The sequence below is a fragment of the Mustela putorius genome, unplaced genomic scaffold, assembly GCF_011764305.1.
Source record: "Mustela putorius furo isolate JIRA1106 unplaced genomic scaffold, ASM1176430v1.1 tig00003962_pilon_pilon_pilon, whole genome shotgun sequence".
Classification (NCBI taxonomy): domain Eukaryota; kingdom Metazoa; phylum Chordata; class Mammalia; order Carnivora; family Mustelidae; genus Mustela; species Mustela putorius.
Window position 1 is genome coordinate 21140660 of NW_025422106.1, and position 14657 is coordinate 21155316.

The 14657-nt window shown below is 50.9% G+C and overlaps 2 protein-coding genes across 7 annotated transcripts in view; both read right to left on the reverse strand.

Annotated features, from left to right (window-relative positions):
- Nucleotides 1-8620, reverse strand: part of PHF12 (PHD finger protein 12) — a 42160-nt gene extending 33540 nt beyond the window's left edge. The window contains exons 1-2 of one of the 3 annotated variants that reach the window (XM_013053537.2): nucleotides 8468-8620; nucleotides 7073-7254 (exon numbers count right to left, since the gene is read on the reverse strand). In XM_013053537.2, coding sequence (XP_012908991.1) covers nucleotides 7073-7254; nucleotides 8468-8605 — 320 coding nt within the window. In that variant the 5' untranslated portion in view covers nucleotides 8606-8620. Of the gene's footprint in view, nucleotides 1-7072; nucleotides 7744-7899 lie in introns of all 3 variants that reach the window. The other 2 variants (XM_004746953.2, XM_004746952.3) reach the window with 2 other exon arrangements.
- A 2990-nt stretch (nucleotides 8621-11610) lies between these two features.
- SEZ6 (seizure related 6 homolog) overlaps nucleotides 11611-14657 on the reverse strand; it is a 45022-nt gene continuing 41975 nt past the window's right edge. Inside the window, exons 12-17 of one of the 4 annotated variants that reach the window (XM_045070230.1) lie at nucleotides 14299-14490; nucleotides 14000-14197; nucleotides 13451-13489; nucleotides 13080-13197; nucleotides 12893-12995; nucleotides 11611-12729 (exon numbers count right to left, since the gene is read on the reverse strand). In XM_045070230.1, the coding sequence (XP_044926165.1) occupies nucleotides 12697-12729; nucleotides 12893-12995; nucleotides 13080-13197; nucleotides 13451-13489; nucleotides 14000-14197; nucleotides 14299-14490 (683 nt within the window). In that variant the 3' untranslated portion in view covers nucleotides 11611-12696. The remainder of the gene's footprint in view (nucleotides 12730-12892; nucleotides 12996-13079; nucleotides 13198-13450; nucleotides 13490-13999; nucleotides 14198-14298; nucleotides 14491-14657) is intronic. The other 3 variants (XM_045070231.1, XM_045070232.1, XM_045070233.1) reach the window with 3 other exon arrangements.

Here is a 14657-nt window from a genome sequence, read left to right on the forward strand (position 1 = left end):
AAAGGCTTAACCCCTGGAGCCACCCAGGCGCCCCCTCCCTGGGGACTTTTAAGTCAAAGTAAGAGCACAGTAGAAGTGGGAAAGCAAACCCCCTTCCCCTGCTCTGGTGACTTAAAACTCTGGCACCTTAAAATAGGAATGCATTTCCAGGAGCCAGTGCTGCATTATCATAATAATATAACCATCACAATTCCAACCAGGGTCCTGGTGGGATCATGCCCCACAGCAGGAGCCTGCTTTTCCCTGCCTGCCATTCCCCCTGCGTCTGCACACTGTCAAATAAATAAAATCTTAAAAAAAAAAAAACTGGACAAAGGATCAGAACAAACATTTCTCCAAGAAAATATACAAATGGTTAATAAGCACGTGAAAAGATGTTTGGGATCATTAGTCATTAGGGAAATGCAAATCAAAACTATAGCACTTCCTGCCCATAGGATAGCTTTTATCAAGAAGACAGATAATAACAAGTGTTGGAAAGGATGTGGATAAACTGGAACCCTGATGTATTGGTGAGGATACAAAATGGTGCAGCCATTTTGGAAAACAGTTTGGCAGTTCTTCAAAGGTTAAACATGGGGGCGCCTGGATGGCTCAGTTGGTTAAGCATCTATCTGCCTTTGGCTTGGGTCATGATCCCGGGGTCCTGGGATGGAGCCCCTGCACTGGGGATTGAGTAAGAGTGAGTGTCTGCTCAGCAGGGAGTCTCTGCTTCTCCCTCTCCCTCTGGTCCCCCACACCTCATGCTCTGGCTTGCTATCTCTGTCTTTCAAATAAATAAATAAAATCTTAAAAAAAAAAAAAAAAGGTTAAACATGAGTTACCCTATGACCCAGCAATTCCATTTCTGGGATATACAACCAAGAGAAATGAAAACAGATGTCCACACAAGATTTGCACACAAATGTTACAGCATCCTTATTCACAATAACAAAAAGTAGAAAAAAACCCCAAATGTCTATTAACTGATAAATGGATAGACAAAATGTGGTATATCCATACATGGAATAGTATTCAGCCACAAAAAGGGATGAAGTACAGATAAACCCTACAAGGGTGAACCTTGAAAACTCACTGAGCCCTTTTGAGTTATCACTTGTCCTTTCACTCAGAGCTTAATAAAAACCATTGTCTCATTCAGTAACACGCAGTAGTGACTATTTGGATCCTTTTTCAGTTCAAATTACATAATTTGTTTCTATTTTACGATTTGGCTTAAAAAATTCTCTTGGAGGGGAGCCTGGGTGGCTCAGGCATTAAGTGTCTGACTTCAGCTCAGGTCATGATCCCAGGGTCCTGGGATCGAGCTCTGCACCAGGGCTCCCTGCTCAGCAGGAAGCCTGCTTCTTCCTCTCCCACTCCCCCTGCTTGTTCCCTCTCTGGCTGTGTCTCTCTCTCTGTCAAATAAATAAATAAATAAATAATCTTAAAAAAAAAAGAAAAAATCTCTTGAATACATACTTAAGAATTTAAAACAGATCAACATGAATCCCTTCTCTAGTTATAAATGAAGATGCTACCTAAATATGTCTTATACATGATTTTACATGTAAACAATATAAGCAGTCCTAATATTTTAATATAGCCCACCTACAAAGTACTGTGAGAGCCTTAGAAAGCAGCAGGAAACTGCTGAGTTTACAACTGTATTCTACCTCTCACTGAGTATGGCGATTAATCTCGGGACAGACCCCCCCCCCCAAATTTCCCGCAATAGTACCATGAAATGCTTGCCTTACGTCACACAGACACTGTTACTTGTGAGGAGCACTACCTCCTCCTACAGTTCAAAAAAATTCCTGATGCTTCTTTTCTTTTCTTTTTAAAAAGATTTTATTTATTTATTTGACAGACAGAGATCACAAGTAGGCAGAGAGGCAGGCAGAGAGAGAAAGGGAAGAATGTTCCCTGCCGAGCAGAGAGCCCCATGTGGGGCTCGATCCCAGGACCCTGGGATCATGACCTGAGCCAAAGACAGAGGCCTTAACCCACTGAGCCACCTAGGCGCCCCCTGCATCCTTTCTTAACCAAAGCCACCTAGATCCTAGATCACACCCATTTTTTTTAAAGAGTTTATTTATTTGACAGAGAGAGATCCCAGGCAGGCAGAGAGGCAGGCAGAGAGAGAGGGGGAATCAGGCTCCCTGCTGTGCAGAGAGCCTGATACAGGGCTCAATCCAGGACCCTGAAATCATGACCTGAGCCAAAGACAGAGTCTTAACCCACTGAGCCACCCAGGCGCCCCCAGATCACACCCAATTCTGAATAAACATTTCATACTAAATGTTATCATTTTTAAACAGTGATTATACTTTCATCACTGAAACAAAGCACTCTGATCACAAGAATGAGCCCAAGCCCCACGTTAAGTTTACAAAGCATGTATATAAAACTGAGCTAAAGCTCAATGTTACTGGACCCTCCCTTTCGGACTGATTTAAAAATTCCAACACAATGTAGCAAATGCAAAAATAAAGAGATAAAATACACATAAAACCAAATTAGGTTTGTTTATTGTTGAATCATTTTACTACGGAGGAGGCAGGGTGACAGGAGGAAGTCCAGATGCCGACCCCTCCAGTTCTTTAGTGCCAGGTTTCCAACTACCTCAAATGTCAGAAATAACAGATTCGTAAGATAACATTAAATTAAATGTATTTTAATTCAGCACTAGCCTGTTACTTTTCTAATGAGGAGCTAAATGCAACAAAATCAGAAAAAAAAAATCACCTTCTGAAAAGTTCAAATAGCAAAGATGTTCTGCAACACAGTTTTCTACTCTATGTGTGAAACCTTTCTTGTTATGACTCACTGAAAATTAAATATGCAAAACTCCAAGCTGAGCTTAGTTTTGCCTGTGCACAGAGACCTTTTTACTCTCATTCTTCGAAAACCTCATTTTGGATCTCACTGCCAACACCGAAGAGAGGAAAGCCGGCCAACAATTCCAAATATAACATGCGGAGGCAAATGCTACAGAAATCTGTCTGACGGGAAGCAACCATGCTGAGGTCTGCTGAGGTAGATGCGTTTCTCAGACCATTTTGATCCCTCAGTCCGTTTGGAGCAAAATGCCACGAGAAAACAATCAGAGAAAAACATCCAGTTTTTTCAGCCTCATTACTGATGGCCTATGGTGCTCACTTTAACAGTGAGAACAATTCAATCCATTTCAAACAGAAAGATGGTCAGCGGCAAATAGAGCTCCACCAGTTATTCCTTTTTTTTAAAAACCAATTCTTAGGGACCATTCCATGGAGACCAGTATTTTCAGAAAATTCAACTAATGGCATGACAATTATGATAGGGGTCAGGTTCACCAGAAAACACTTACAAAAAAAAAAATACCTCTTTCAGTTCGTGGGGCAGGTTTGGTAACCCCCACTACCACTCTGAATAACTGATAAGCCAGTTAAACTCAGATAAAATGATCATACTGTTACTTAAAAACTAATCGATCACCTCCTTAAGTTTAATTCTTCAGCGAGGTCATGGTACTGAGCACAGGACAATTCATTCCCTCACCTAAAGGCTCATGACAGGGAACCCAGAAATAGGGCTCCCCGTCTAATTGGGAAGAGAGAACAGTTCCTCATACAGAGCCCTGGCCCCTGAGAAAAGACAAGACAATTAACAGTTTATCTTACCAGTCATTTCCTACAGTAGTTTATCTAAGAAAAATACCCTGTGGTTATGACTATGTCACTAAGCCCAGGAGGTAAAGTTTGCCTAAATCACTTTTGGAACATTTTGTTAGATCTTGTTCACTGTGAGGCAAGCTGGCAAGACGCACTGGAGACAGAGAAAGGATTGTCTCAGAGAATTTTGAATGAAGACCCGCAATAGCAGTACAATTATGATCAACTGGGTTTGCAAAACCTCCATCTTCACTCTTGTACATTCTGTACGTAAGGAAAATGATCATTTTTGTGCTTGTCTAAATACAGCTGACCCTTGGAAAACATGCATTTGAACTGCAGGTCCTCTTCTATGGAGACTTTTTAAGAGTATGGTACCGTACGTGCATTTTCTCTTTATGATTTCCATAACATTTTCTTTTCTCTAGCCTACTGTGTTGTAAGAATACAGTGTACAATACATACAACATGCAGAATATGTGTTAACTGACTGCTGATGGTACCGGTAAGGCTTCTTTCTGGTCAACAGCCCTGTAAGGAGTTAAGTGTTTGAAAAATCAAAACTTATGTAGATTTTTGGCTGCATGGGGGTCAGTGTCCCTAAGCCCTCAGCATTGTTCAAGGGTCAACTGTAAGCCAGTCATAGCCAGCTGAAAAGGAAAACAAGAGAAAATATAGCCACACCTAACTGCACTCCTACAGGGCACAAGTAATCAGTAATGGCATGAATTAAAGCCGGCACACTCAGGAATAAAAATGGTCTAAGAATGTCAAAGGCAGGACCCGACTACTCTCGTGGAGATGGTTAATGAAGTAGTTCACTTGGGCTGGAACGAGTGTGGAACAGGAGGCAGGAAAGTGGGATAAGCCTCACTTGAAAGAAGACTTCTTGTCTTTCTTGTCTCCAGAATGTTTTGTAATTTATATAACAACTCTGCTAAGTCAATGGTACCTTCAGTACTGGCATCTTCAAAGAGGGAACTGGAGATGTAAAATAAACCCTGCCTCACTTACTAGGATTCTCAAATCTCTGATTACCAGTTCCCATTCATGGTCTTAAAAAAAAAAAAAGTATTCAATGAAATGCACAGTCTGGGCAAGTCTGAGTCTCACCAACAGCTACAAGCACCTCCCTCTTTCCTAGCAGAAGCAGAAACTGTTAATTGTTACAACTTGACAAGTCTCACACTCATCTAATTAGAAGATCCAGAGGTTAGGTTTTAGAATTTGAAGCCCAAACTCAGGCAAAACAGCACACTTTTTCCATACCTAAAATTCTAACAAACAATCTCAGCTTTGGGGCGCCTCGGTGACTCAGGTCATGATCCCGGGGTCCTGGGATTGAGACCCACATTGGGCTCTCTGCTTGGCAGGGAGCCTGCTTCCCTTCCCCTCTCTCTCTGCCTGCCTCTCTGCCTACTTGTGATCTCTGTCTGTCAAATAAATAAAATCTTAAAAAAAAATCTCAGCTTTACTAATAAACACAGGAGGCTACAGATAAAGAGCTTATAAAATTCTCAATATGGAGATCACCCTTCTCCTTTAGCTAACCCTAGCTTCATCCTAGAGGTGAAACACCCACACTTTACATGAAGAAGCCTACAATTCAGTACGAGCATATGCATCAAACAAGCACAATAAAAAATGTAAGCAAGAGGGAAAAAAACTGATAAACAACATACATATCCAAGTACAAATCTCTTCTTTGCTCAAGAACATGGGGAAACTTGACCAGAGGTATTTTCTCCAGGTGGATTACACCTTACAGGAAGCAAAGCTAAAAACCACAGACCCTTCCTGCTGGTATTAGTCACCTGGTAATAAAAATTTAAAACCAGCAACAAAGCTTCCTCCAGGATAACCATTTTTGTCCCTGCAACATTACAAGCCCAGATGGGGTGCCCTCCTGGGCAAAAGTATCTGGGGAATAGCAATGGGAGCTTCCTACATAACTTCTGACCACAGACTTAATTTGCCCAGTATCAGTCATCTGTCTAATAAGTGTTCCAAAACCTGCAATTAGTACAAATACACAGTAGGCACTAGTCCACAAACCAAGAGACGGAATGTGAAATGGAACAGTGTAGAGAGTTTAAGAAAAACCTCACTTTTTCTTTTTAAACAGTAGACTTAAAAAAAAAAAAAAGGCAACATCAAAAACGGGTGGGAACAAACAGAAACCCCTCTCTTTCCCGCTCTCACAAACGCCTGCATCAGTCAACTGTTGCTGAACAACTGAACAAGACCATCACAACACGACGCAATCTGAGTTCCCTAAGCAGATGTGGGATTTCTGTGGAGATGGTTTCTCCAGGCAGAAGCTGGAGTTTAAACTCTTCCTGGCCGGATTGTTCTGGGCCGAGCTGCTGAGGAGGATCACGCAGCAGGCGATCAACCCAGGTCCCTCCCTCCCTCCCTCTCTCTCTCTCCCTCCCGTCTCTCCCCTCCTCTCCCCTTGGGGGGGGGGTGCGGCGGAGGGAAGCGCACAGCTTTCCAGCTCTCTGCTCCTTAAAAATGCCCTCGCGGAGCTAACCGCACACAATCCCACCCCGGCAGCAAAGAATTTTGCCGCGAAGGGCTCGCCGATCCGGAGCAGAGAAGTGAAATCGGCGCCCAAGGGCAATTTTAATTGTCTAACCCGGCCCGATTTCCTAAGAGGCGGCAGCGCGGGGAGGGGAGGGAGAGAGTGAGGCAGCTCCGAGAGGCAACAGGGGCAAGCGGAGCCAGAGAAAGGGGACCAAAGCGGCGAGATCCTAGCCCGGGTCCCCGACGAGCTTCTGCAGAAAGGACTCCAGGCCTCTACCCCCACCGTTCCCCGGGAGACGTTTGCAAATCATATATGCAGCCAAAATGGCGCTGAGAATAAAAATATAATTTAAAGGCAGGTCGCCATATTGTAAACAGAGAAGCGGAGAAGAGGCGGACTCGAGAGACACCCTCCATGATTTCTTCCACAGCCGCAATCGCCCGGGTGTCCGGCCCCCCGGGTCTGGACACCGCCAACTCCGGCGGCCGAGGGCTCCGCGCACCCGCCCGCAAGAGAGCCCAGCCCGGCAGGAGCCCGAGGGCGGCGGGCGCGCGGGCAGGCGAGCGGCACTGGGCCCGGAGCTCCTCCCCTTCCTCCCCCGCCACCGCCGGCCGTGCCCTGCCGGCTCTGTCCCGGCTACCCAGAGCCTTCCAATCCCAGATGGGGCTCTCCTCACTCATCCCAACCCCCACCTCGGGGTCCGGACCCACTGCTGCTCCTCCCCCCACTCCCAAACGGCCAGATCCCGGCAGACACCTGGGGGTGGGGAGGCGCTCGCCCCAGCCGCTGCAGAAAGTCAGCTAGCGGCTGCAAGCGCCCGTTATTTCGGCAGCCAGGGGTAGGCCGGGTGAAGGAATGTGCCGAGAAGGGTCCGCCAAGGAGCTCCAAAGGGGTCCCCAGACCTTACCAGCACTGGAGGTGGAAGGCGGCCGGGCAATGGTCACAGCACAGAAGATCCCCACCTTCTTTGCAGCTATCGCAGCTGTCGTGGTTGGTGGCCCTGCCGCTTCTCCGGGGCTCTTTTTCAGGTTTCCGACTCCGCTTTTCTGCCTCGTCCGTCTTGGGGGGAGCCAGCAGAGCTTGGATTTGCTGCACACACATACAAACGGCGTGTGTGCACACTCGGAGCTCCCGGGCGGTCCGTCGCCCCCCCGGCAAGGCTTCTCCGTCACCCACCCTTCTCCCCCCTTTTGTCCTTCTTCCTCCCATCCAAGCTGCTCCCAGAACCTCTCAGCCCCCGGAACCGGGGGGAGCCCACCCTAACAGCTTTCCTGCAGCACAACGAGAACAGCTTCTTCCAAATGGGGAGGATCAGGGTAGGGGGATGGGGAGAGGGTGCGCGGTTCCCTTCTCGCCACTTCCTTGTATGGACAGTGGGGGACTCCAAAGCCAGGCTCTGAAGAGGCCTGAAACCCGGTACCCGGACGTGCTGGGGGAAGCACAAAGGGGCCGACAAGAAGGGGGTGGGGAGGCTCGCCGGTGCAACGACATGGAGTGGGTTGGTGCCTCGGGAGAGCGAATCCAGGGCGGCGGGTAGGTGAAACTGCTGCAAACGTCCTCGGAGGCTGAGCTCAGCCCCTCGAATTGCAAAGAAGGGAGGGAGAGTCTGGGTGAGGAAGAAGCCCCCCTTCCTCTGGCCCTTTTGCGCTGTGAGCTCAGGACCGGCTTTGTGGGGCGGAGGGCGGAGGTTCCCTCCCGGCGCTGGGGGAAGGGGATGAGGAGGGCCACTCTTACCTCCATCAGCCCCCCCGACGTGTCCAAGTCGTACACGATCGTCTTGGTCTCCATTTTCTCCCACATTCATCCACCTCCCGGGCTGGGCGCTCTCTGCTCCGGCCCCCCCAACCCCGGGGGGAGGGGGGAAGCGGGGGGAGGGGGCGCTCCTGACCCCGGCCCCTCTTCTTTTTTCCCAACACGGGTCCCGACTTCCTCGCCCTGGCTCCCCCCCACCCCCCGGCCCCCAGTCCCCGGGACGGCAGCGTCCTCCCCACGGGCCGTGAGGGGGGAGCGGCCCCTCAGCCTCGGCCCGGCGGCTGGCTGCACGGTGGGTCCCGGCTCCCGGGGTCAGGCCTCGGCGGGGCCTAGTCCCACAGGCTAAAGCCGGCGCTGGCGACCGCTGGTCCGGCCGGGAAGGCTGGCGGGCGCTGCCATCCCGGGGGATCGGAGGGGGGGTGAGAGGTTAGGTGAGGTTGTGGTACGTGAGGTGACTGCGGGGAGGGTGATGGGGGGTGGTCCCCGGGCTCCGCCTCTCGCCGCCGCCGCCGTCTGCGTCCCGGCTGCCGCGCACTTGGCGCAAACTTACCGCGAGCGCCCGCAAAGCCACCCGCGCAGGCGCCCCGGGATCGCCGCTCGCCGCGCGCAACCGCAGTGACAGCCGGCGGCCGGGCTCCCGCGCAGCCGCAGTGAGCGGGTACCCCCCGGCGCGCAGCCGCGCTGGCATTCGTCTGGAGGGCCGAAGCCCCGCCTTCCTGCCTTGCGCCAGCGTACTAAGATAAGAGGGCGGGACCTGAAGTCTCGCGCAGGCGCCTCGGAGAGTTTCTAAGGGTCATAGCGCAGCCGCAGGAACATGGGGGCTCTTCATCCATTGGTGTTTGTGTATAGACCAAGACTACTCTGTTCCTGCGCAGGCGTGTTGAGAATGCTCCCCTCCCGCCCCACAACACAGCCGCCTTCCGCGCAAGCGTATTGTCATCTGCAGGCCCTAACAAGAATGCTTCTACTTTCGCCATTTTGGTAATGGGATCTAGGCTACCATGTCCTTGGAGTCCTCAGGCAAGAACAAGAAGTAGCAAGGTGTGGTGTTGGCTGGAGCCGGTAGGCTGTCGGTGACAGCAGTATTCATAGGGATATTGTACTGGATCGTTTAGTTCCCAGCATCAGGTGTGGCAGAACTAGGCGCCATATTGGTAAAGAGAAAAGAAAAGCCACCGCGACGGAAAACTATTCTTTTGGTGACGGGTTGGATGGCTGCTGTACACACTACCCTCCCGCTCCTGACAGTTAATTTTAGCCTCAGCATCCCTGCCTTGCGTAATGAAGACACCGTGGAGAGTTTAGCAGGCCCATTACTACCCTCTCTTGATCACTGTCCCTGAGAACTGTTCCAGGGGAAGCCCCCAGCGAAGAGTTAGTAACGCTGACAACGCCCAGCTACCTGTCTATAGCGGACTTCAACTCCCAGTTTGCAATGCGCAAGACGTCCAAAGGCCGGGAGCGCACTGCACCCTGGGAGCAAGAATTCGCGAGGGATGTGGTGGGTTGTGGGAGCCGTAGTTCCGTGTGCATGCCGTATATGCACTGTATGGTGGGATGGACTCGGGGAGGAGAGATTTGCCTGCCAGGAAGGGATGCTTTTGAGAGCTGCTGTGCTGTATGCTGGGATTTGTAGTCTGAAGGCCTCACCTCGAATTCTGGCTTCCTCCACGGCACGCACCCCTGCCCTTTTTATCGGTTTATCTTGCCTGACTGTAGGCGAAGAAGTGGAGAAGGGGATAACATCACTGTGCTTGCCACTAGGCGTTTAGTTGGCATTGTTGCCAGGTAGTTGTGTCCTGCTCACCTGTGATCGTTAGGGTGTACTTAATATTTGCAGAAGAATAAAACCGGAAAGGGATTAAATACTATCTTTGTTAATCTCATTTCCAGATGCATAGAGAGGAGCGGTGATTCGCCTAGTTCTCATAGTGAATTTATGGCAGACCTATGAATGAAATAGATTTGATTCCCAGGCCAGGACACTTTCCACTACACCAGGTTAACTGTCTGTGAGGAGTTGTTGCTGCTGCTTCTTTTGGGATAGTAAGGAGGATGAGTTAGATACGGTGGGGATGTCAGCGTGTGGTCTTGGGTTTCCGTTTTTCTGACTTTTCTAATGATCCTCTTGGTGCTTAGGAAGAATGATAAGGTCATGGGTGTGTGTGTGTGTGTGTGTGTGAGAGAGAGAGAGAGAGAGAGAGATTGATTAGCTGCTTTCTGCCCTCTACCAGCCTCAGCACACAAGAAATCCTTGTGGTTATAGATCAGAGAGGTGGACTTCAGAGAGAGTAGGGCTGAGCTAGTTATATGAAAGTGGCCAGACCTCTTCTAGTCTGAGGTTTTGTTTCATGCCATGGGTCCTCAGAAGTTGGGAGCATATGTGCCCTCCTTCCCTGGCTTCTTACTGCTCAGGACCCAGCTGTGCTGCTGTGTCAGCCTGAAAGCATTATGGGGCAGATAAATAGTCCATTGGCCTATGCCCAATGAGAAAGGCTTTGCTTTGATCAACATCATCATTTGCAGTGGAGAACAGGAACAGCTGTTGGGCTAACCAGGGAAATAATACTTGGCTCTGTTGACAAGTGCCAGGGGGAACTAATCACTCTACACACCTTCCTCTTAGAACTTGGAGGGGGAGGTCAGCCCAGTGGTTGGAAGTTGGTACCACCTTGGAGAGCTCCAGTCCTGGTTATTCAAGGGGGGTTGAGGCGAGCTAGCAGGTGGGATACAGATGTCTTCTGAAGTGACCTCTTGTGGCTAGTCTAGGGACTGCACTCTGCATGGACGAGTTTCTCAGGCCTGCAAGGTGGCCTGTGGTAGAGCCAGAAGGTGGCCAGGCATGAGTGACCGGGACTTCTCTGCTGGAAGACTGTGGAAGTAGAACGTGCTGGTGGCTGTCATTATTTCCTTCAGGGATTTTGTTTTCTGGCCTCGGAGTGTCCATAACTCCAATGCCTGTCTCTTGCTCTTACTCTGGAGAGCAGCCATGCATAGTGCACCTCTAAGCACAGATGTGCGTGCTGGGGACCAAAACTGAGCTAACACTTTCAACTCAGGAGGTGCTTGGGAGACATAGGGAAGGGGCATTGGGGCTGCAAGTGACCAAACATGGCAAACTTAAGCAGGTCCTTTCCAGCCAACTTCTTTCTGGAGCCCATGGAGAGGGCTTTTGCTAAAATAGGAGCCAGGTCCCTACCCTAAGCTGCGTTGCCCCTCCTCCTGATAGTCTGGATATTCCCAGAGGCCAGGACGGACTGGAGCCTCACGTTTTAGGAGTTCAGACTCTGATTTTTATTCCAATTTCCTAACCCTTGCTAGCTGGGACGAAGGGGAAGGAGAGAGGTGTTAGGCTTCCTGGGCCTTGTCAACAATACAGTGGTATTGAGGAGGGGTTTGGGAGTGTGTTGGCCTGTAGTACTGGACCTAGCAAAGAGAAAGAAAGGAAGCATTGGGGTAGTAGGTGAGCAGTTGGGTTCCTGGGCTTCCACACCCCTGTGGGCCAGCCACTGGGGTCTCTTACTTCACCTGCCGTCTGTTGCATTGACCTTGTTGGGACAGTGGTCCCTGAAGTATCTGCATGTAACTTGTTTTGGATGAAATGTGGGAGTGATCAGTTGGTGGGTCCATCATGCCTTCTGAAGTTCCCATGGCACTTATTTCCCACCTCCCTTCCCTCCAAGAAAGCACCATCTACCTGGCCATTACTTTTTTTTTTTTTTTTCCAAAACACTGTTTTAATAAGGAAACAACAGAAATAGAAGATTGTTCTCTGGCTGGAGCCCAGACCCCATATAATACATTACATGTACAAAGTGGCCTGTAGCCAACTCCTGGGTCTCTCTCTGGGTCTCTAACCCCCTGTTCCATGCCAAATTCCTGGGCCCTTGGACCTCAGCTCCTCTCCAGAATATGCCTGCCCGCTCCCCTTATCCTAAAACCCAGTGGCCAGGAAGGGAGACTGTGAGTGGCTGGGGTTGGGGGAGGGACTAATGGGAAAGAAAATGTTTGTAAAGCCAGATCGACATCAGGGGAAGGTCTCCCTCTCACTGGCATGTAGGGCTGCCTGGGAAGCAGTGGGGTGTCCTGCTTTGGTGTGGAGCATGAGTGCCTAGGGAAGCCCAACCTGAGCTTGGGATGGGGTCCCTAAACCCCTTAGGGTCCCTTAGAATTATTGCCTCCAGGAAGCAGAACTGTCCATTCCTAGGGCCTTAGAGAAGAGACCTTAGAGAAGAGACCTTAGAGAAGAGACCTCCCCGAGAGGCTGATGTCAGCGTGCCAGGACTCCCCAGAGGTCACGGTTGACAGCAGATTTGGCCACTGGTGATGGCCCCATGAGGAGCACCCTGGAGCAGTTTCCACCACCATCGAGTTCACCCTGCTGCAGGGTGCCACATGCCAGGCTGGATGGTGGTCAACCTGGAGAGAGGTGCTCTTCCTCTGCTTGTGAATTCCAGGCTAGAGGTCCAGGTCATGAAGAAGGGTCAGGAGAATGCTGGTTCTTGATGCGTGTACTCCAGCTCTGCTCTGCCCAGAGGAAGATGCCGCTTGACTTGAACCCAAGCAAAGGCCCTGTGTGGGCAGTGGTACCAAGAAAATAGGCCCTGGTGGGCATTGCAGGTGGGGAAGGGCACAGCTTCTTGAGGGACTGGTGAAATCTCTTCCCAGATGGTATGTACAGGAAGTGTAGGGACAGCAGGAAGCTGGAAACTCTGCTGCTGGGCTGTGATGCTGGGCTGAGCTGGCCTCTCCAAAGCTGCCCCCACCTAGATGGAGACTTCATATTCTTTCGTCTCCTGCAAAGTAAAGAGACTGCTGGGAGTTGGAAACTTGTATAAGGTTTGCTAGCCCATAATCCGCTTCCCAAGGAAAAGGGGAAGAGTGAGAGGGCTTGGAGGGACTCTCAGGGGTACCCACCCAAGAGAGCATAGAATTAGGGCCTGGATAGGGTGCAAAGAATGGCATGGGTACTTACTCCAATCTCGTAAGTTGGATTGTCAAATGCTGACTCCACAGTAATGCGGTCGTAGGGACGGGGTCGCGTCCGGGGCAGCCGCAGGGGGCTTTTCCCTTGGAGCCTGTGGGACGGAGATGCCTGTGAGTCAAAAATGCTGGGCAGAAGTGAGTTGGGTATGTAGGGCAGGAAGGGAAACCAGACTCACCTAGAGAAGTAGAGGTACACACCTCCCACCAAGAGCGCCATCACCACCAGGGGCAAGAAAATGGCAGCTGCAATGTGGGCGGCATCCAGGGAGCTGGAGGGAGCAGGTGCCTTGGCAACTGAAAACACAGTGGGTGGGATTGGGGCAGAAGTTCCTGTGACCCAGAGCCCATATCTGTCCTCACCTCTGGCCAGGAGAATCCAGGGACCAGCTCCCTGTAGCTAGCTGGGGGCAGTGAAGGGAAATTTTGCTTTGCTGGTCCCAGACCTCTCTCTTTCTCTGCCCTCCCTTCTGGGGGAACCCATGGCCTGGGAGCTGTGAGAGCCAGGGGCAGAGAGACTATTTCCCTGACCCTCAAGGGGGGGGCTCACCATCCAGGCTGCGGCCGCTGTAGAACCCATCCAGAGAGGCTGGAACAAGAGGGGAGGGCCAAGGGCAAAGGTAAGACCAATGGGCCAAACCACTAAGGTAGGGAGTAGACTGATCATGGCAAGGATTTGTCCAAGGAGAGCCCACACTAGCATTGTCTTGTCACCAGGTCAGAAGGATCTTGCAGAGACTGGAGGGACTAAGGGTAACATGAAGGGGGCTGTGGACAGGTCGTTCAACACTTGGCATCTTTGCTAAATTCTCTGCTAGAACAGCCCTGTGGGACGGGCAGGAGTTTTGGCTTTTTTATTTTTTTTTTTTTAGGATTTTTAAAATTTATTTGAGAGAGAGAGCATGAGCAGGAGGAGCAGAGGGAAAGGGAGAGGGAATTGTAAGCAGACCTCACACTGAGCTCAGAGCCTGACGCAGGGCATCATCCCACAGCCCTAAGATCACAACCCATGTGAAAACCAAGAGTCAGACACTCAACCGACTGTGCCACCCAGGTGCCCCGGGGCAGACAGGAGTTCTGAGGGTGGCAGAATACTCACCAGCCCTACAGATGGGTGGGGGGTCACTCCAATGGGAAGGGTGCCCGGGCACACACTTGATGCTGGCCTGGCCCTTCAGCACGTAGCCAGGGGCACATGAGAAGTGGACAGTAGCCCCTGCTGGGTGAAGCCGCTTCTCAGGACTGTGGGCACCATTCTCAGGGGTGCTGAGGCCGTGGCATGGCTTGAGCTGTTCCACTGCAAAGCAGGCAGAGCCCAGTGAGGGTGCCAGGTCCCGAGCCCCCAGAGGTGGCATCTTTCCTACGAAATGATTCCCCTCTTCCCCATTCAACACTTACGGAGACACTTGGGGGCCCGGTCGCTCCACTTGGGGCTGCTGGCCTGACGGTCGTGGCACGTGAGGATGGGACTACCAGTCAGTACAAAACCCTGGTCACAGATATACTGCACGGTGGCCCCCACAGGAAATTTGGGGCTAGATACGAGGCGTCGGCTGTGCTCCACATCCCCAGGGTCATGGCAGGAAGTCACTATAGGGAGAGGGTCATGGGGGAAAGTAGCCCAGGTAGAACTCAGCAAAGGCCAGTCCACCCTGGCTTTGCTCCAGGCCAGCCCATTATCTTCTTGTCACATGGCGCTGCTGCCTATTTCTCTGTCCCTGCCATTTGGCTGGGGTGCCTCCCTCCTTTGTCCCCTT